This window comes from Prenolepis imparis, unplaced genomic scaffold (assembly GCF_030444845.1).
Source record: "Prenolepis imparis isolate NDT839.2.m4 unplaced genomic scaffold, iyPreImpa1.0 SCAF_6, whole genome shotgun sequence".
NCBI classification, from domain to species: domain Eukaryota; kingdom Metazoa; phylum Arthropoda; class Insecta; order Hymenoptera; family Formicidae; genus Prenolepis; species Prenolepis imparis.
In genome coordinates, this window is record NW_028141164.1 from 9307701 (window position 1) to 9329278 (window position 21578).

General features: G+C 30.5%; 1 protein-coding gene across 4 annotated transcripts; it reads right to left on the reverse strand.

The window, feature by feature from the left end:
* Nucleotides 1–1999: 1999 nt before the first annotated feature.
* Nucleotides 2000–4968, reverse strand: LOC145937160 (uncharacterized). 4 transcript variants are annotated; one of them, XM_083040060.1, is made up of 6 exons: nucleotides 4695–4897; nucleotides 4068–4302; nucleotides 3802–3904; nucleotides 3451–3715; nucleotides 2763–2916; nucleotides 2000–2464 (listed from the first exon to the last, which is right to left on the reverse strand). In XM_083040060.1, exons 2-6 carry the CDS (start codon nucleotides 4300–4302, stop codon nucleotides 2271–2273), a joined length of 951 nt encoding a protein of 316 aa, XP_082896186.1. In that variant the 5' UTR covers nucleotides 4695–4897; the 3' UTR covers nucleotides 2000–2270. The 4 variants fall into 4 exon arrangements, with proteins under 4 accessions (XP_082896186.1, XP_082896187.1, XP_082896184.1 ...); XM_083040061.1 differs by having other exon boundaries at nucleotides 4068–4319; XM_083040058.1 differs by lacking the exon at nucleotides 4695–4897 and adding an exon at nucleotides 4904–4968 and having other exon boundaries at nucleotides 2001–2464.
* Between the last annotated feature and the right edge of the window lie 16610 nt (nucleotides 4969–21578).

Here is a 21578-nt window from a genome sequence, read left to right on the forward strand (position 1 = left end):
GAATTAATCACGAGTTTTATAATCGCAACTTTGCTATAGCATTTATATAACAAAACAAATATGCATTTCAAAGCTCTTTTCGTACATTAAATATTACAGCAAGTTGTTGAGCGCAAAGTGTAAAATTGCTATTATAAAAAATTTCAAAGAATTATTCTCATTACTACGTATAAGAAATACTCTTACATTTATGAAAATTATATTTATAGAATATAAAATATGTTTTTTATATACATTTCTTTGATTTTAAGGATAGTTTTAAATTGAATGCACAATTGGAGTTATAATGAGAGTAATACTTTATACATATATAATTATAAACAAATTGCTGCAGTATTTGATGAAATAAATATAGAAAGATTGGCAGATGAAATGCATATTTATTTATCAATATAGCAAAGCGTTAAATAAAGTTACCGAAATGTCAACATTATTTAACAAACAATCTGAAATATACCCGAAATAAGAGCAAATAACGACAGAGATAAATGCTCATACTTATACAGCTGTATCTAGAGTTGCTATAGTTAGATGGAATTATATTTTACATTGTACAGTCGTACACATATGAATGCACTATAGGTACATAGTAAACTATCTTCGTGTGAGGAGGCGAGATGAAGAAAGACGGAAACGGAAGAGGAAAAATAAGCTAAGGAGGAGACGTATTAAGTATAAGTGAATTCTGCGCGAAGTTCCACAGGAGCAGACACACTTTTGTTGCCTGTGACTACGAATTTCTACAATACGTGTATGTACAATAGAGATGTATACACGCGCGCGCAAGAGGCTGATCCCGATCAGCGAGAACTTGCCATCAAGCGGATCGAGTGTTATGTAAACTGGCACTGCGAGTGATTGTCAAGAAAAAGGAAAAGAAGGATCAGACGAAGGGTTGATATTCAAAATTGTATGTAAATTTGCGCATTTATGATCGAAAATTAAATTTACGAGCAATGAAGGGATATCTCTTATATCTGATGAATATTCCGGCTATAAAGTATCGATATAGAATCAATCACGACATTTCATTTTCCCTTTGCAACACGAGAAGTGCCATTGCGTTAACACCGTTTCGCAAGATCGAAATCAGCCCGTCTGTTCCAGATTATATGAAATATAGATAAAATGGGATAAAATATGGGATAAGCGATGCAGCATTTAGATTTTTTACACACGTTAAGGCAAGCAGATGAGAGTCTCGTTTCGTTAGCATTTGCATTCTTAAGCAGTGTATATCTTAAACTGGGCCTCGCATATAATCGCGTGATTACCGTGTTTATTATTTCGCCCGGTATATAGTTTACAGTTGCAAAAAGATGCTCGGAGCTGAGTAAAACGACTATTTTTTTATATTTATGCAATTTTATAGTAGGGAAAGCGGTAGGATTTAACGCATTTGTATTATTATAAGAGATCCATGATCGCGTGACGTTGAAGGGAAGTTTAGAAACGAGTTTGTCATATCAGTTAAATATTGAAATAGTGTTTTCATCAGCTTCAAAAACGATACATTTTCACGTATAAAAAGAAAAGAGAGAACGCAGAAATACACACGCATATGTGAGTACACCGTAGTGCGCGCACTGACGCATTACAAAAATTTCCTGAAATCGGGGACATTGTAAATACATAGGAATAATGCCGTAACTACGAAATTATATGAATAAAGTATTGAAACTGTGTGCACGAGAAATTCGTTTAATCCCTTTCGGCGTATCCTTTCTTGTCTGTACGAAACACATTAATTTGTCCGGAATAAGAAGGATTTTTCCTTTAATTTTAGCTGCTCTGGAATTCTCTGAGATTAATGAGTCTATCATATATTAAAAATATATATTCTTCTGAGCAGAGAGCATTTTAATAAAAATTTGTGTGCACTAATAAACGAATATAAATAAGGATTAAAATTTTTTTCTACCATTTCTTTTCAAAAATTTGTTACTTATACATCCAAAACGTTTTAATAATTAATATGTTAATGGAGATAAGCACCATTTTGCTATATGCATTGCTTTATTTCGTAAGATGCAAATGTAACATACATTATTTATTCTATTCAATCTACACCTACGTCTACACATAATCACAATCACAATCTTATATTAATCGATAAAAAAGAATTTCTCACGACTACGCGTCGTTTATTCGACTTATACAGTCAGTACGTGCTTACAATGACTAGATACGATGATGTAACAGATGTAAAAGGTGCACAGTATAACTTCGCTTATCGGCAATCGAAATGTAACAAAAAGAGGACGAAATATTTATATAGTAGGTATGTAAGTGGATGACGTGATGCTGCTTCTCAGCAGCGTGTCCGAAGAATGTTGCGCACCAGAGCCCTTTCGAGATGCACGCTTATGGGGATGAAGGTTCAACGGAGGCAAATTTGGATGTTCGATTCTCGTCGGCGAACTCACGCGTGGACGGAGGGTTCCTCTCTGAATTGTAAGTATGCCTAAAATCACATAATCAAGCGCAATAATACATTGTTTATTTCATGAATATTAAAGTGTGTATATTATCTACATACAAATTTTTCTTTTCATATACTTTTAAATTATACAGAATCAAAATATCCGATTGAAATAATTAACATTACATTAAATTGTACCGTCTAATAAAGTGATATTAATAAACGGAATAATATTTATAATTGTTTTCTATACATTGTTTTATCGAAAAGATATATTTTATAAAAATTGATATGATATAGTGTGTGTATGTTCACTTTCTTAAAATATATCCTTTATTACCAGATTCATTCGGCTCTAAAACATCGTTGAGCTGATAATACTCTGTCTTGATCGACAAAGGTTCTTCATAATCCACGAATGCAGTGTTATCGAAAGCTTTGTCATCCTTTGGTCGATTTTGCACTGGGGTAATAGCTGGTGGATCGGCATACGTCTAAAAAATCATTAATTAATATTCACATATATATTTTTTTACATATTTTGGATATAAAATAATCTCTTGAAATTAATTATACACGTTGCCTATTGTCTTAAATTAAATGTCCAGCGAGCAAAATGTTTACATGCTTCAACACTTCTTAAATAAGAAGATCTAACAGTTCTAAACAAGAGAGATAAAAAGATGTTAGAAAATTAAGATTAATTCTAAGTTTCAAAAAGTGCAAACAAAAATCTTATTATTTGCTTTCCATACAACTCCATTTCATATCATTTTAATTTATATATCAGTTTTATTTTTCTTCGACATATAGATTTCTAATTTATTTGTAACAAGAATATTTAATATTAGAATTAAAAATTTATAAAAACTGTATGATATATCTTTACTAAAAAAAATCAATTGCAAATTGATCAAAGAGAACCTTAGCAACGTAAGTACTCACAAATGAAGAGTTGCTCGCTTATCTGGGATACCTTATATACGAGTGATTGTGTGTGATATAATACAAACGTATTGTTAGATTGCCTTGAGTTTTACATGTTCGGTTGGTGTAGTCGCGGAGGCACGTTTGTGAAATTGCCCGCTTCCGATGGTCTCGTATGTGTGCTCCTCCAGGTAGTGTCTCGTGGTCCCACGTGGAGTTAGAGTGGCCCACATGACTCGACTGTCTTGCATGGTATCCGTCGTGCATGGATAAAGCACTGCCTCATTCTGGAGCCTACCATTTTTCGCTTGCATCCCAGAAGCTGCATTCGGCATGGAGATCACCCCGCTTTTCCCATTTCTATTGCTATAATCGATAAATTCGTCGCTTGTTTTATTTTTCATTAAATATAAATTATACCTACCATTAATAAGCTGAACAAATATACTTACAATTTGCATTTTAAGAGCAGCGTCGCGAGCACTATGGCGATAAAAATGACACCAACGCAGGACGATATTAAGATCAGGAGCCACGTGTCGTCAAATACAGTTCCTAATAAAATTATATAAAACTTTTCATTTAAATTCTACATATCTTATTTTCATGTTCGATCATTCATATTAGTTTTTTTTTATAAAACAATACATAAAAACTAATTGTATTAAATTATGTAAATCTTACTTTTTAATGCAAATATATTTGTGTTTTCACCAACCTTGTTGAGGCATTTCTATATATTGAACCCCTTCGGAGCGCCGATCACAAAAGTGTTTGCAGGGACTGTCATTTAAATGTGGTGGAAATGGCAGGATGTCAGAACTTGGATAAAAATCGGAACCTTGCTGAAGAATAGCCGGAAATGGTGGCGGAGGTATATGAAGAATGTCAGGGGGTGGTTCGAGCGTACAGTAAGCGCAGGTTGAATTCATAATTGTATCCAGTGCTCTCATCTATAAATTATACAAAACTGCATTGAGATAGGCCACGCACACAATGTAAAATAGAAACGCATATTAACAAAAATTTTAAGGTCTAACATAAAATATATATATATTTTTTAATACCCTCTCTCTCTCTGTACACACATACATACACAATATGTATGAGCATATGTGTGTGTGCGTGTGTATGTAATTATATAACAATATAAATGTAAATATTATATATATATATATATGTATATATATATGTATATATATATATACATATTATAGTATACAAATAAAAAAATATAAATAAGAATATAAATATCAAATAAAGAAGACATTAAAAATAAAAGACATAAAACGAATATTTATATCAAAGTGTTTAATAAATAAAATCAAAGGAATTTATGTAAAACCTTCAAAAGTAATGACAACGTAAAATCTCCATCCACTGTTTTTCCCTCGTCTTCTCAATTGTGTTTTCACTCTCCGAAGTGAGCACCAATAATGCAAAATAAGCCGAAGATTTTCAAGTAAATTCCATTTTGCACGCGTTTTTTCACAGATCACATCGTACGAACAGAATTGAAAAGAATATTACTGTGATAAGAAAATTCTCTCTTACCATTGAGCACTAGCCCTGTGTTCTGGTATCGCAGGGTATACAGATTAGTACAAAGCGCACGCGCGCCTTTATTGAACGTAAAAGTGAGAAACATAACCGACAGGGTTGGTTACAGGGGCGAATTATACGCATTCATATCCCAAGCTTAATTTTAAGTATAAAATATTTTATTAGTGACACATTGTATATATTTGTTTTGTTTAAATTTTCTTTTTTTTTCTTCTTATATTTAACTATAATTCTATTGTATTTTTATTAAAATATTAACATTAATGATATATGACTATATTAGCTGGATACACACATATAGAAAAAACAACGTGAGTTTAATTATAAAAGAAACTGTAATGTATTGTATTGTGCCAAACATAGAAAAATGTAAATATTGTTTCATGATCAAGAAGATTAACTACTAACAAGGCGAGAGAAATAGATATTAAATGCATATGTCTACCCCATACTGTCGCCATCGCAAATATGATCTTCAGTATAACGAAATCAGGATATTACGCGAAGACGCAACGAAAAATGCGACCAACAGCTCACCTTTATAATTAAAAATACTATTTTTCCGGATAAAATAAATGTTAAAAAAATGTTTTATTATTTATATCACCAGAACTCTTGGAAAGGCATTGCACATGTCCATAACTATATGAGAACTGTTCTATAATTAGCAGAACTGTCGAAATTTAGCCTGATCTCATTTTTTTATTCAAAAATACAAGTTTTTCGTAAAGAATAATTGTTAAAAAAATTTTCTATTTATTTTTATGACATAAACATTATGGAAGAGCATTGTACATGATTGCCACTGTACGAGAACTGTTTTAAAGATAACAGAACTCTTGAAATTCAGCCCGCAGCTCATCTTTTTATTCGAAAACTAGAACACAAGCGCGCGCCATTCTTCAATTTTATATTAAAAAGAATGATATTTTTATATAAAGTTTGTTTAAATTTGATTAATATTTTTTGACAGAAATTAGATAATTAAAGCGTTAATTTGCTAATTAAATTTTAAAATAAAAATATGTTATAAAAATTTAAAAAATGTTATAAATAATATTACAAATAATATGTTTATTACTTAAAACTCGAATAATATATTTCATTGTTTGCAGATAACTTTTATATATATAATACAATGTACTATCGAAATATACAAGCAATAAATTTTTGGCTATTCTTCGAATATCAAAAATCGATACTTTGTAGCAGCGGATCCTATATGGGGCAAACTTTTATTATGTATATCAAATAAAAGAATTTGCACGCTCGTATCTATTTGGTATAAAAATAATCTGCAAACAACATACTATTGAAAAAAACAAGCGATAAATTATATTGGCTCTTTATATTAAATAAATACGAGCATGCAAATTATTTTAAATAATATACATAATATAAGTCTGCGCAGTGTAGGGTTCGCGGCTACAAAGTTTTATCTTTAAATATACTTAAAAAAGAAAAAAATTCATCGCTTGTTTTTTGTTAATAGTACATTGTATGCAGATTACTTTTATACCAAACAGATTCGAGCGTACAAGTTTTTTTATATAATACACATAATATAAGTCTGAGTTTTATAGGTCCGCGGCAATAAAGTATAGATTTTTAATATTTTAATAAGAGATCAAATTCATCGCTTGTTCTTTTTAATAGTACATTTTATGCAGATTACTTTTATACCAAATATATTCGAGCTTACAAATTTTTTCGTTTAATACGCATAATATAATTCTGCTTCATATAAGGTCCGCGGTTATAAAGTATCGATTTTGAAGATTCCAAAAAAAGCCAAAAATTAATCGAATGTTTTTTTTAATAGTACATTTTATGCAGATTTCTCTCATACCAAACAGATTTGATCGTACAAATTTTTTCGTTTAATACAAATAATATAATTCTGCTTTATATAGGATCCGCGGTTATATAATATCGATTTTTAATATTTTAATAAGAGCCAAAAATTAATCAATTGTTCTTTTTAGTAGTACATTTTATACAGATTACTTTTATACCAAACAGATACGAGCGTACAAATTTTTTCGTCTAATACACATAGTATAATTCTTCGTTATATAGGGTTCGCGTTAATAAAGTATAGAATTCTAATATTTTAAAGAGGGCCAAATATTAATTCATTGTTTTTTTTAATAGTACATTATATGCAGATTATTTCTGTAACAAATAGATTCGTGCCTACAAATTTTTTCATTTAATACACATAATATGAATCTGAGTTTTAACGGGTTTGCGGCTATAAAGTATCGATTTTCAATATTTTAAAAAGAACCAAAAATTAATCTTTTATATATTTCAACAGTGTATTGTTTGCAGATTATTTTGGTACCAAAAGCAAACGAGCCTACAGACTTTTTGATGTAATATACGTAATTTAAATCCGCGATGTATGGAGTCCGCGGCTTAATAATTTTAAGTTTTATTAATTTAAAACGTGCCAAAAATTATTCGTTTATATATTTCAACAGTGCATTGTCTGCAGATTATGTTGGTACCAAAAGCAAACGAGCTTACAAACTTTTTGATGTAATATACGTAATTTAAATCTGCGTCGTGTGGGGTCCCCGGCGATAAAATTTCGATTTTCAATATTATAAAACGTGCAAAAAATTATTCGTTTATATATTTCAACAGTACATTGCCTACACATTATGATGGTACTATCAGCATATCAGCCTACAAACTGTTTGATCTAATATACGTAAAATAAATCCGCGCCGTATGGGGTTCGCGTCTTAATAATTTTAATTTTCCTTATAATAAAACGTGCCAAAAATTATTCGTTTATATATTTCAACAGTACATTGCCTGCACATTATGATGGTACCATCAGCATACCAGCTTACAAATTTTTTGATCTAATGTACGTAAAATAATTCCGCGCCGAATGGGGTCCGCGGTTTAATAATTTTAAATTTTATTATTTTAAATTTTATTATTAATTTTATTATTTTAAAACGAACCAAAAATTAATCTGTTATATATTTCAACAGTACATTATATGCACATTATGATGGTATCATCAGCATACCAGCCTACAAACTTTTTGGTATAATATACATAATATAATTGTGCGCCGTATGGAATCCGCGGTTTAAAAATTTAAATTTTCAATAGTTTAAAACGCGCCAAAAATTAATCTTTTATATATGTCAACAGCACATCATATGCACATTATGATGGTACCATCAGCATAACAGCAAACAAACATTTTGGTATAATACACGTAATATAATTGTGCGCCGTATGGGGTCCGCGGTTAAAAAATTTTAATTTTCAATAGTTTAATCCGCGCCAAAAATTAATCTTTCATATATTTCAACAGTACATTATATGCACATTGTGATGGTACCATCAGCATACCATCCTACAAACTTTTTGGTATAATACACGTAATATAATTGTGCGCCGTATGGGGTCCGCGGCTTAATAATTATAAATTTCATTATTTTTAAACGAGTCAAAAATTAATCTTTTATATATTTTAACAGTATATTATATGCACATTATGATGGTACCATCAGCATACCAGCCTAAAAACTTTTTGATATAATATACGAAATGTAATTGTGCGCCGTATAGGATCCGCGGTATAAAAATCTTAATTATCACTATTTTAAAACGAGCCAAAAATTATTTCATATATTTCATATATTTTAACAGTACATTGTCTACACATTATGAAAATACCATCTGAATACCAGCTTACAAACTTTTTGATATAATACACGTAATATAATTGTGCGCCGTATGGGAGTCGCGGCTTAAAAGTTTTAATTTTCAATTTTTCAAAACGCGCCAAAAATCATTCTTTCATATATTTTAACAGTACATTGATTACAAAATCTTTTGGTACCATGCAGACACCAGCGTACAAATTTTTTAGTATGATATACATAAAATAAGGATGCGTTGCATAGGGTCTGCGGCAAAAAGTAATGATTTCTAATATTTAAAGACGAGCCAAAAATTCATCGATTATACATTTTAATAGTATATTCATTACAGAATCTTTTGGTACCACGTAGACACCAGCGTATAAATTTTTTAATATGATATACATAAAATAAGAATGCGTCGCATAGGGTTAGCGGCAAAAAGTATCAATTTCTAATATTTTAAAACGAGCCAAAAATTCATCGGTTATACATTTTAATAGTACATTGATTACAGAATCTTTTGGTACCATGCAGACACCAGCGTACAAATTTTTTAATATGATATACATATAATAAGGATGCGTCGCATAGGATCAGCGGCAATAAAGTATGAATTTCTAATATTTTAAGACGAGCCAAAAATTCATCGATTATACATTTTAATGGTACATTGATTACAGAATCTTTTGGTACCAAGCAGACACCAGCGTACAAATTTTTTAATAAGATATTCATAAAATAAGGATGCGTTGCATAGGGTCAGCGGCAAAAAGTAATGATTTCTAATATTTAAAGACGAGCCAAAAATTCAACGATTATACATTTTAATAGTATATTCATTACAGAATCTTTTGATACCATGCAGACACCAGCGTACCAATTTTTTACTTTGATATTCATTAAATAAGGATGCGTTGCATAGGGTCAGCGGCAAAAAGTAATGATTTCTAATATTTAAAGACGAGCCAAAAATTCATCGATTATACATTTTAATAGTATATTCATTACAGAATCTTTTGGTACCATGCAGACACCAGCGTACAAATTTCTTAATATGATATACATAAAATAAGGATGCGTCGCATCGGATCAGCGGCAATAAAGTATGAATTTCTAATATTTTAAGACGAGCCAAAAATTCGTCGATTATACATTTTAATAGTTTATTCATTACAGAATCTTTTGGTACCAAGCAGACACCAGCGTACAAATTTTTTAATATGATATACATAAAATAAAGATTCGTCGCATAGGGTCAGCGGCAAAAAGTAATGATTTCTTATATTTAAAGACGAGCCAAAAATTCATCGATTATACATTTTAATAGTATATTCATTACAGAATCTTTTGGTACCATGCAGACACCAGCGTACAAATTTCTTAATATGATATACATAAAATAAGGATGCGTCGCATAGGATCAGCGGCAATAAGGTATGAATTTCAAATATTTTAAGACGAGCCAAAAATTCATCGATTATACATTTTAATAGTATATTCATTACAGAATCTTTTGGTACCAAGCAGACACCAGCGTACAAATTTTTTAATTTGATATTCATGAAATAAGGATGCGTTGCATAGGGTTAGCGGCAATAAAGTATGAATTTCTAATATTTTAAGACGAGCAAAAAATTCATCGATTATACATTTTAATGGTACATTGATTACAGAATCTTTTGGTACCACGCAGACACCAGCGTACAAATTTTTTAATTTGATATACATAAAATAAGGATGCGTCGCATAGGATCAGCGGCAAAAAGTAATGATTTCTAATATTTAAAGACGAGCCAAAAATTCATCGATTATACATATTAATAGTATATTCATTACAGAATCTTTTGGTACCAATCAGACACCAGCGTACAAATTTTTTAATTTGATATTCATAAAATAAGGATGCGTTGCATAGGGTCAGCGGCAAAAAGTAATGATTTCTAATATTTAAAGACGAGCCAAAAATTCATCGATTATACATTTTAATAGTATATTCATTACAGAATCTTTTGGTACCAAGAAGACACCAGCGTACAAATTTTTTAATTTGATATTCATAAAATAAGGATGCGTTGCATAGGGTCAGCGGCAAAAAGTAATGATTTCTAATATTTAAAGACGAGCCAAAAATTCATCGATTATACATTTTAATAGTATATTCATTACAGAATCTTTTGGTACCAAGCAGACACCAGCGTACAAATTTTTTAATTTGATATTCATAAAATAAGGATGCGTTGCATAGGGTCAGCGGCAAAAAGTAATGATTTCTTATATTTAAAGACGAGCCAAAAATTCATCGATTATACATTTTAATAGTATATTCATTACAGAATCTTTTGGTACCATGCAGACACCAGCGTACAAATTTCTTAATATGATATACATAAAATAAGGATGCGTCGCATAGGATCAGCGGCAATAAGGTATGAATTTCAAATATTTTAAGACGAGCCAAAAATTCATCGATTATACATTTTAATAGTATATTCATTACAGAATCTTTTGGTACCAAGCAGACACCAGCGTACAAATTTTTTAATTTGATATTCATGAAATAAGGATGCGTTGCATAGGGTTAGCGGCAATAAAGTATGAATTTCTAATATTTTAAGACGAGCAAAAAATTCATCGATTATACATTTTAATGGTACATTGATTACAGAATCTTTTGGTACCACGCAGACACCAGCGTACAAATTTTTTAATTTGATATTCATAAAATAAGGATGCGTTGCATAGGGTCAGCGGCAAAAAGTAATGATTTCTTATATTTAAAGACGAGCCAAAAATTCATCGATTATACATTTTAATAGTATATTCATTACAGAATCTTTTGGTACCATGCAGACACCAGCGTACAAATTTCTTAATATGATATACATAAAATAAGGATGCGTCGCATAGGATCAGCGGCAATAAAGTATGAATTTCAAATATTTTAAGACGAGCCAAAAATTCATCGATTATACATTTTAATAGTATATTCACTACAGAATCTTTTGGTACCAAGCAGACACCAGCGTACAAATTTTTTAATTTGATATTCATAAAATAAGGATGCGTCGCATATGGTCAGCAGCAAAAAGTAATAATTTCTTATATTTAAAGACGAGCCAAAAATTCATCGATTATACATTTTAATAGTATATTCATTACAGAATCTTTTGGTACCATGCAGACACCAGCGTACAAATTTCTTAATATGATATACATAAAATAAGGATGCGTCGCATAGGATCAGTGGCAATAAGGTATGAATTTCAAATATTTTAAGACGAGCCAAAAATTCATCGATTATACATTTTAATGGTACATTGATTACAGAATCTTTTGGTACCATGCAGACACCAGCGTACAAATTTTTTAATATGATATTCATAAAATAAGGATGCGTTGCATAGGGTCAGCGGCAAAAAGTAATGATTTCTAATATTTAAAGACGAGCCAAAAATTCATCGATTATACATTTTAATAGTATATTCATTACAGAATCTTTTGGTACCTAGCAGACACCAGCGTACAAATTTTTTAATTTGATATTCATAAAATAAGGATGCGTTGCATAGGGTCAGCGGAAAAAAGTAATGATTTCTTATATTTAAAGACGAGCCAAAAATTCATCGATTATACATTTTAATAGTATATTCATTACAAAATCTTTTGGTACCAAGCTGACACCAGCGTACAAATTTTTTAATTTGATATTCATGAAATAAGGATGCGTTGCATAGGGTTAGCGGCAATAAAGTATGAATTTCTAATATTTTAAGACGAGCCAAAAATTCATCGATTATACATTTTAATAGTATATTCATTACAGAATCTTTTGGTACCAAGCAGACACCAGCGTACAAATTTTTTAATTTGATATTCATAAAATAAGGATGCGTTGCATAGGGTCAGCGGCAAAAAGTAATGATTTCTTATATTTAAAGACGAGCCAAAAATTCATCGATTATACATTTTAATAGTATATTCATTACAGAATCTTTTGGTACCATGCAGACACCAGCGTACAAATTTCTTAATATGATATACATAAAATAAGGATGCGTCGCATAGGATCAGCGGCAATAAAGTATGAATTTCAAATATTTTAAGACGAGCCAAAAATTCATCGATTATACATTTTAATAGTATATTCACTACAGAATCTTTTGGTACCAAGCAGACACCAGCGTACAAATTTTTTAATTTGATATTCATAAAATAAGGATGCGTCGCATATGGTCAGCAGCAAAAAGTAATGATTTCTTATATTTAAAGACGAGCCAAAAATTCATCGATTATACATTTTAATAGTATATTCATTACAGAATCTTTTGGTACCATGCAGACACCAGCGTACAAATTTCTTAATATGATATACATAAAATAAGGATGCGTCGCATAGGATCAGTGGCAATAAGGTATGAATTTCAAATATTTTAAGACGAGCCAAAAATTCATCGATTATACATTTTAATGGTACATTGATTACAGAATCTTTTGGTACCATGCAGACACCAGCGTACAAATTTTTTAATATGATATTCATAAAATAAGGATGCGTTGCATAGGGTCAGCGGCAAAAAGTAATGATTTCTAATATTTAAAGACGAGCCAAAAATTCATCGATTATACATTTTAATAGTATATTCATTACAGAATCTTTTGGTACCTAGCAGACACCAGCGTACAAATTTTTTAATTTGATATTCATAAAATAAGGATGCGTTGCATAGGGTCAGCGGCAAAAAACAATGATTTCTTATATTTAAAGACGAGCCAAAAATTCATCGATTATACATTTTAATAGTATATTCATTACAGAATCTTTTGGTACCAATCAGACACCAGCGTACAAATTTTTTAATTTGATATTCATAAAATAAGGATGCGTTGCATAGGGTCAGCGGCAAAAAGTAATGATTTCTAATATTTAAAGATGAGCCAAAAATTCATCGATTATACATTTTAATAGTATATTCATTACAGAATCTTTTGGTACCATGCAGACACCAGCGTACAAATTTCTTAATATGATATACATAAAATAAGGATGCGTCGCATCGGATCAGCGGCAATAAAGTATGAATTTCTAATATTTTAAGACGAGCCAAAAATTCGTCGATTATACATTTTAATAGTTTATTCATTACAGAATCTTTTGGTACCAAGCAGACACCAGCGTACAAATTTTTTAATTTGATATTCATAAAATAAGGATGCGTTGCATAGGGTTAGCGGCAAAAAGTAATGATTTCTAATATTTAAAGACGAGCCAAAAATTCATCGATTATACATTTTAATAGTATATTCATTACAGAATCTTTTGGTACCAAGCAGACACCAGCGTACAAATTTTTTAATTTGATATTCATAAAATAAGGATGCGTTGCATAGGGTCAGCGGCAAAAAGTAATGATTTCTTATATTTAAAGACGAGCCAAAAATTCATCGATTATACATTTTAATAGTATATTCATTACAGAATCTTTTGGTACCATGCAGACACCAGCGTACAAATTTCTTAATAAGATATACATAAAATAAGGATGCGTCGCATAGGATCAGCGGCAATAAAGTATGAATTTCAAATATTTTAAGACGAGCCAAAAATTCATCGATTATACATTTTAATAGTATATTCATTACAGAATCTTTTGGTACCAAGCAGACACCAGCGTACAAATTTTTTAATTTGATATTCATGAAATAAGGATGCGTTGCATAGGGTTAGCGGCAATAAAGTATGAATTTCTAATATTTTAAGACGAGCCAAAAATTCATCGATTATACATTTTAATAGTATATTCATTACAGAATCTTTTGGTACCAAGCAGACACCAGCGTACAAATTTTTTAATTTGATATTCATAAAATAAGGATGCGTTGCATAGGGTCAGCGGCAAAAAGTAATGATTTCTTATATTTAAAGACGAGCCAAAAATTCATCGATTATACATTTTAATAGTATATTCATTACAGAATCTTTTGGTACCATGCAGACACCAGCGTACAAATTTCTTAATATGATATACATAAAATAAGGATGCGTCGCATAGGATCAGCGGCAATAAAGTATGAATTTCAAATATTTTAAGACGAGCCAAAAATTCATCGATTATACATTTTAATAGTATATTCACTACAGAATCTTTTGGTACCAAGCAGACACCAGCGTACAAATTTTTTAATTTGATATTCATAAAATAAGGATGCGTCGCATATGGTCAGCAGCAAAAAGTAATGATTTCTTATATTTAAAGACGAGCCAAAAATTCATCGATAATACATTTTAATAGTATATTCATTACAGAATCTTTTGGTACCATGCAGACACCAGCGTACAAATTTCTTAATATGATATACATAAAATAAGGATGCGTCGCATAGGATCAGTGGCAATAAGGTATGAATTTCAAATATTTTAAGACGAGCCAAAAATTCATCGATTATACATTTTAATGGTACATTGATTACAGAATCTTTTGGTACCATGCAGACACCAGCGTACAAATTTTTTAATATGATATTCATAAAATAAGGATGCGTTGCATAGGGTCAGCGGCAAAAAGTAATGATTTCTAATATTTAAAGACGAGCCAAAAATTCATCGATTATACATTTTAATAGTATATTCATTACAGAATCTTTTGGTACCTAGCAGACACCAGCGTACAAATTTTTTAATTTGATATTCATAAAATAAGGATGCGTTGCATAGGGTCAGCGGCAAAAAACAATGATTTCTTATATTTAAAGACGAGCCAAAAATTCATCGATTATACATTTTAATAGTATATTCATTACAGAATCTTTTGGTACCTAGCAGACACCAGCGTACAAATTTTTTAATTTGATATTCATAAAATAAGGATGCGTTGCATAGGGTCAGCGGCAAAAAACAATGATTTCTTATATTTAAAGACGAGCCAAAAATTCATCGATTATACATTTTAATAGTATATTCATTACAGAATCTTTTGGTACCAATCAGACACCAGCGTACAAATTTTTTAATTTGATATTCATAAAATAAGGATGCGTTGCATAGGGTCAGCGGCAAAAAGTAATGATTTCTTATATTTAAAGACGAGCCAAAAATTCATCGATTATACATTTTAATAGTATATTCATTACAGAATCTTTTGGTACCATGCAGACACCAGCGTACAAATTTCTTAATATGATATACATAAAATAAGGATGCGTCGCATCGGATCAGCGGCAATAAAGTATGAATTTCTAATATTTTAAGACGAGCCAAAAATTCGTCGATTATACATTTTAATAGTTTATTCATTACAGAATCTTTTGGTACCAAGCAGACACCAGCGTACAAATTTTTTAATTTGATATTCATAAAATAAGGATGCGTTGCATAGGGTTAGCGGCAATAAAGTATGAATTTCTAATATTTTAAGACGAGCCAAAAATTCATCGATTATACATTTTAATAGTACATTGATTACAGAATTTTTTGGTACCACGCAGACACCAGCGTACAAATTTTTTAATATGATATACATAAAATAAGGATGCGTCGCATAGGATCAGCGGCAAAAAGTAATGATTTCTAATATTTAAAGACGAGCCAAAAATTTATCGATTATACATTTTAATAGTATATTCATTACAGAATCTTTTGGTACCAATCAGACACCAGCGTACAAATTTTTTAATTTGATATTCATAAAATAAGGATGCGTTGCATAGGGTCAGCGGCAAAAAGTAATGATTTCTAATATTTAAAGACGAGCCAAAAATTCATCGATTATACATTTTAATAGTATATTCATTACAGAATCTTTTGGTACCAAGCAGACACCAGCGTACAAATTTTTTAATTTGATATTCATAAAATAAGGATGCGTTGCATAGGGTCAGCGGCAAAAAGTAATGATTTCTTATATTTAAAGACGAGCCAAAAATTCATCGATTATACATTTTAATAGTATATTCATTACAGAATCTTTTGGTACCATGCAGACACCAGCGTACAAATTTCTTAATAAGATATACATAAAATAAGGATGCGTCGCATAGGATCAGCGGCAATAAGGTATGAATTTCAAATATTTTAAGACGAGCCAAAAATTCATCGATTATACATTTTAATAGTATATTCATTACAGAATCTTTTGGTACCAAGCAGACACCAGCGTACAAATTTTTAAATATGATATTCATGAAATAAGGATGCGTTGCATAGGGTCAGCGGAAAAAAGTAATGATTTCTAATATTTAAAGACGAGCCAAAAATTCATCGATTATACATTTTAATGGTACATTGATTACAGAATCTTTTGGTACCACGTAGACACCAGCGTATAAATTTTTTAATATGATATACATAAAATAAGAATGCGTCGCATAGGGTTAGCGGCAAAAAGTATCAATTTCTAATATTTTAAAACGAGCCAAAAATTCATCGATTATACATTTTAATAGTACATTGATTACAGAATCTTTTGGTACCATGCAGACACCAGCGTACAAATTTTTAAATATGATATACATAAAATAAGGATGCGTCGCATAGGATCAGCGGCAATAAAGTATGAATTTCTAATATTTTAAGACGAGCCAAAAATTCATCGATTATACATTTTAATGGTACATTGATTACAGAATCTTTTGGTACCAAGCAGACACCAGCGTACAAATTTTTTAATAAGATATTCATAAAATAAGGATGCGTTGCATAGGGTCAGCGGCAAAAAGTAATGATTTCTAATATTTAAAGACGAGCCAAAAATTCAACGATTATACATTTTAATAGTATATTCATTACAGTATCTTTTGATACCATGCAGACACCAGAGTACCAATTTTTTACTTTGATATTCATTAAATAAGGATGCGTTGCATAGGGTCAGCGGCAAAAAGTAATGATTTCTAATATTTAAAGACGAGCCAAAAATTCATCGATTATACATTTTAATAGTATATTCGTTACAGAATCTTTTGGTACCATGCATACACCAGCGTACAAATTTCTTAATATGATATACATAAAATAAGGATGCGTCGCATCGGATCAGCGGCAATAAAGTATGAATTTCTAATATTTTAAGACGAGCCAAAAATTCGTCGATTATACATTTTAATAGTTTATTCATTACAGAATCTTTTGGTACCAAGCAGACACCAGCGTACAAATTTTTTAATATGATATACATAAAATAAAGATTCGTCGCATAGGATCAGCGGCAATAAAGTATGAATTTCTAATATTTTAAGACGAGCCAAAAATTCATCGATTATACATTTTAATGGTACATTGATTACAGAATCTTTTGGTACCACGCAGACACCAGCGTACAAATTTTTTAATATGATATACATAAAATAAGGATGCGTCGCATAGGATCAGCGGCAAAAAGTAATGATTTCTAATATTTAAAGACGAGCCAAAAATTCATCGATTATACATTTTAATAGTATATTCATTACAGAATCTTTTGGTACCAATCAGACACCAGCGTACAAATTTTTTAATTTGATATTCATAAAATAAGGATGCGTTGCATAGGGTCAGCGGCAAAAAGTAATGATTTCTAATATTTAAAGACGAGCCAAAAATTCATCGATTATACATTTTAATAGTATATTCATTACAGAATCTTTTGGTACCAAGAAGACACCAGCGTACAAATTTTTTAATTTGATATTCATAAAATAAGGATGCGTTGCATAGGGTCAGCGGCAAAAAGTAATGATTTCTAATATTTAAAGACGAGCCAAAAATTCATCGATTATACATTTTAATAGTATATTCATTACAGAATCTTTTGGTACCAAGCAGACACCAGCGTACAAATTTTTTAATTTGATATTCATAAAATAAGGATGCGTTGCATAGGGTCAGCGGCAAAAAGTAATGATTTCTTATATTTAAAGACGAGCCAAAAATTCATCGATTATACATTTTAATAGTATATTCATTACAGAATCTTTTGGTACCATGCAGACACCAGCGTACAAATTTCTTAATATGATATACATAAAATAAGGATGCGTCGCATAGGATCAGCGGCAATAAGGTATGAATTTCAAATATTTTAAGACGAGCCAAAAATTCATCGATTATACATTTTAATAGTATATTCATTACAGAATCTTTTGGTACCAAGCAGACACCAGCGTACAAATTTTTTAATTTGATATTCATGAAATAAGGATGCGTTGCATAGGGTTAGCGGCAATAAAGTATGAATTTCTAATATTTTAAGACGAGCAAAAAATTCATCGATTATACATTTTAATGGTACATTGATTACAGAATCTTTTGGTACCACGCAGACACCAGCGTACAAATTTTTTAATTTGATATTCATAAAATAAGGATGCGTTGCATAGGGTCAGCGGCAAAAAGTAATGATTTCTTATATTTAAAGACGAGCCAAAAATTCATCGATTATACATTTTAATAGTATATTCATTACAGAATCTTTTGGTACCATGCAGACACCAGCGTACAAATTTCTTAATATGATATACATAAAATAAGGATGCGTCGCATAGGATCAGCGGCAATAAAGTATGAATTTCAAATATTTTAAGACGAGCCAAAAATTCATCGATTATACATTTTAATAGTATATTCATTACAGAATCTTTTGGTACCATGCAGACACCAGCGTACAAATTTCTTAATAAGATATACATAAAATAAGGATGCGTCGCATAGGAACAGCGGCAATAAAGTATGAATTTCAAATATTTTAAGACGAGCCAAAAAATCATCGATTATACATTTTAATAGTATATTCATTACAGAATCTTTTGGTACCAAGCAGACACCAGCGTACAAATTTTTTAATTTGATATTCATGAAATAAGGATGCGTTGCATAGGGTTAGCGGCAATAAAGTATGAATTTCTAATATTTTAAGACGAGCCAAAAATTCATCGATTATACATTTTAATAGTATATTCATTACAGAATCTTTTGGTACCAAGCAGACACCAGCGTACAAATTTTTTAATTTGATATTCATAAAATAAGGATGCGTTGCATAGGGTCAGCGGCAAAAAGTAATGATTTCTTATATTTAAAGACGAGCCAAAAATTCATCGATTATACATTTTAATAGTATATTCATTACAGAATCTTTTGGTACCATGCAGACACCAGCGTACAAATTTCTTAATATGATATACATAAAATAAGGATGCGTCGCATAGGATCAGCGGCAATAAAGTATGAATTTCAAATATTTTAAGACGAGCCAAAAATTCATCGATTATACATTTTAATAGTATATTCACTACAGAATCTTTTGGTACCAAGCAGACACCAGCGTACAAATTTTTTAATTTGATATTCATAAAATAAGGATGCGTCGCATATGGTCAGCAGCAAAAAGTAATGATTTCTTATATTTAAAGACGAGCCAAAAATTCATCGATTATACATTTTAATAGTATATTCATTACAGAATCTTTTGGTACCATGCAGACACCAGCGTACAAATTTCTTAATATGATATACATAAAATAAGGATGCGTCGCATAGGATCAGTGGCAATAAGGTATGAATTTCAAATATTTTAAGACGAGCCAAAAATTCATCGATTATACATTTTAATGGTACATTGATTACAGAATCTTTTGGTACCATGCAGACACCAGCGTACAAATTTTTTAATATGATATTCATAAAATAAGGATGCGTTGCATAGGGTCAGCGGCAAAAAGTAATGATTTCTAATATTTAAAGACGAGCCAAAAATTCATCGATTATACATTTTAATAGTATATTCATTACAGAATCTTTTGGTACCTAGCAGACACCAGCGTACAAATTTTTTAATTTGATATTCATAAAATAAGGATGCGTTGCATAGGGTCAGCGGCAAAAAACAATGATTTCTTATATTTAAAGACGAGCCAAAAATTCATCGATTATACATTTTAATAGTATATTCATTACAGAATCTTTTGGTACCTAGCAGACACCAGCGTACAAATTTTTTAATTTGATATTCATAAAATAAGGATGCGTTGCATAGGGTCAGCGGCAAAAAACAATGATTTCTTATATTTAAAGACGAGCCAAAAATTCATCGATTATACATTTTAATAGTATATTCATTACAGAATCTTTTGGTACCAATCAGACACCAGCGTACAAATTTTTTAATTTGATATTCATAAAATAAGGATGCGTTGCATAGGGTCAGCGGCAAAAAGTAATGATTTCTTATATTTAAAGACGAGCCAAAAATTCATCGATTATACATTTTAATAGTATATTCATTACAGAATCTTTTGGTACCATGCAGACACCAGCGTACAAATTTCTTAATATGATATACATAAAATAAGGATGCGTCGCATCGGATCAGCGGCAATAAAGTATGAATTTCTAATATTTTAAGACGAGCCAAAAATTCGTCGATTATACATTTTAATAGTTTATTCATTACAGAATCTTTTGGTACCAAGCAGACACCAGCGTACAAATTTTTTAATTTGATATTCATAAAATAAGGATGCGTTGCATAGGGTTAGCGGCAATAAAGTATGAATTTCTAATATTTTAAGACGAGCCAAAAATTCATCGATTATACATTTTAATAGTACATTGATTACAGAATTTTTTGGTACCACGCAGACACCAGCGTACAAATTTTTTAATATGATATACATAAAATAAGGATGCGTCGCATAGGATCAGCGGCAAAAAGTAATGATTTCTAATATTTAAAGACGAGCCAAAAATTTATCGATTATACATTTTAATAGTATATTCATTACAGAATCTTTTGGTACCAATCAGACACCAGCGTACAAATTTTTTAATTTGATATTCATAAAATAAGGATGCGTTGCATAGGGTCAGCGGCAAAAAGTAATGATTTCTAATATTTAAAGACGAGCCAAAAATTCATCGATTATACATTTTAATAGTATATTCATTACAGAATCTTTTGGTACCAAGCAGACACCAGCGTACAAATTTTTTAATTTGATATTCATAAAATAAGGATGCG

Bases quoted from the DNA above. Each gene is read 5' to 3' on its own strand.
- LOC145937160 (XM_083040058.1), bottom strand. The intron at 3,905-4,067 runs GTTGGTGAAAAC...TAATTTTATTAG, and splicing joins TATAGAAATGCCTCAACAAG to GAACTGTATTTGACGACACG. The intron at 2,917-3,450 runs GCAATCTAACAA...ATGATTTTTTAG, and splicing joins CCGAACATGTAAAACTCAAG to ACGTATGCCGATCCACCAGC.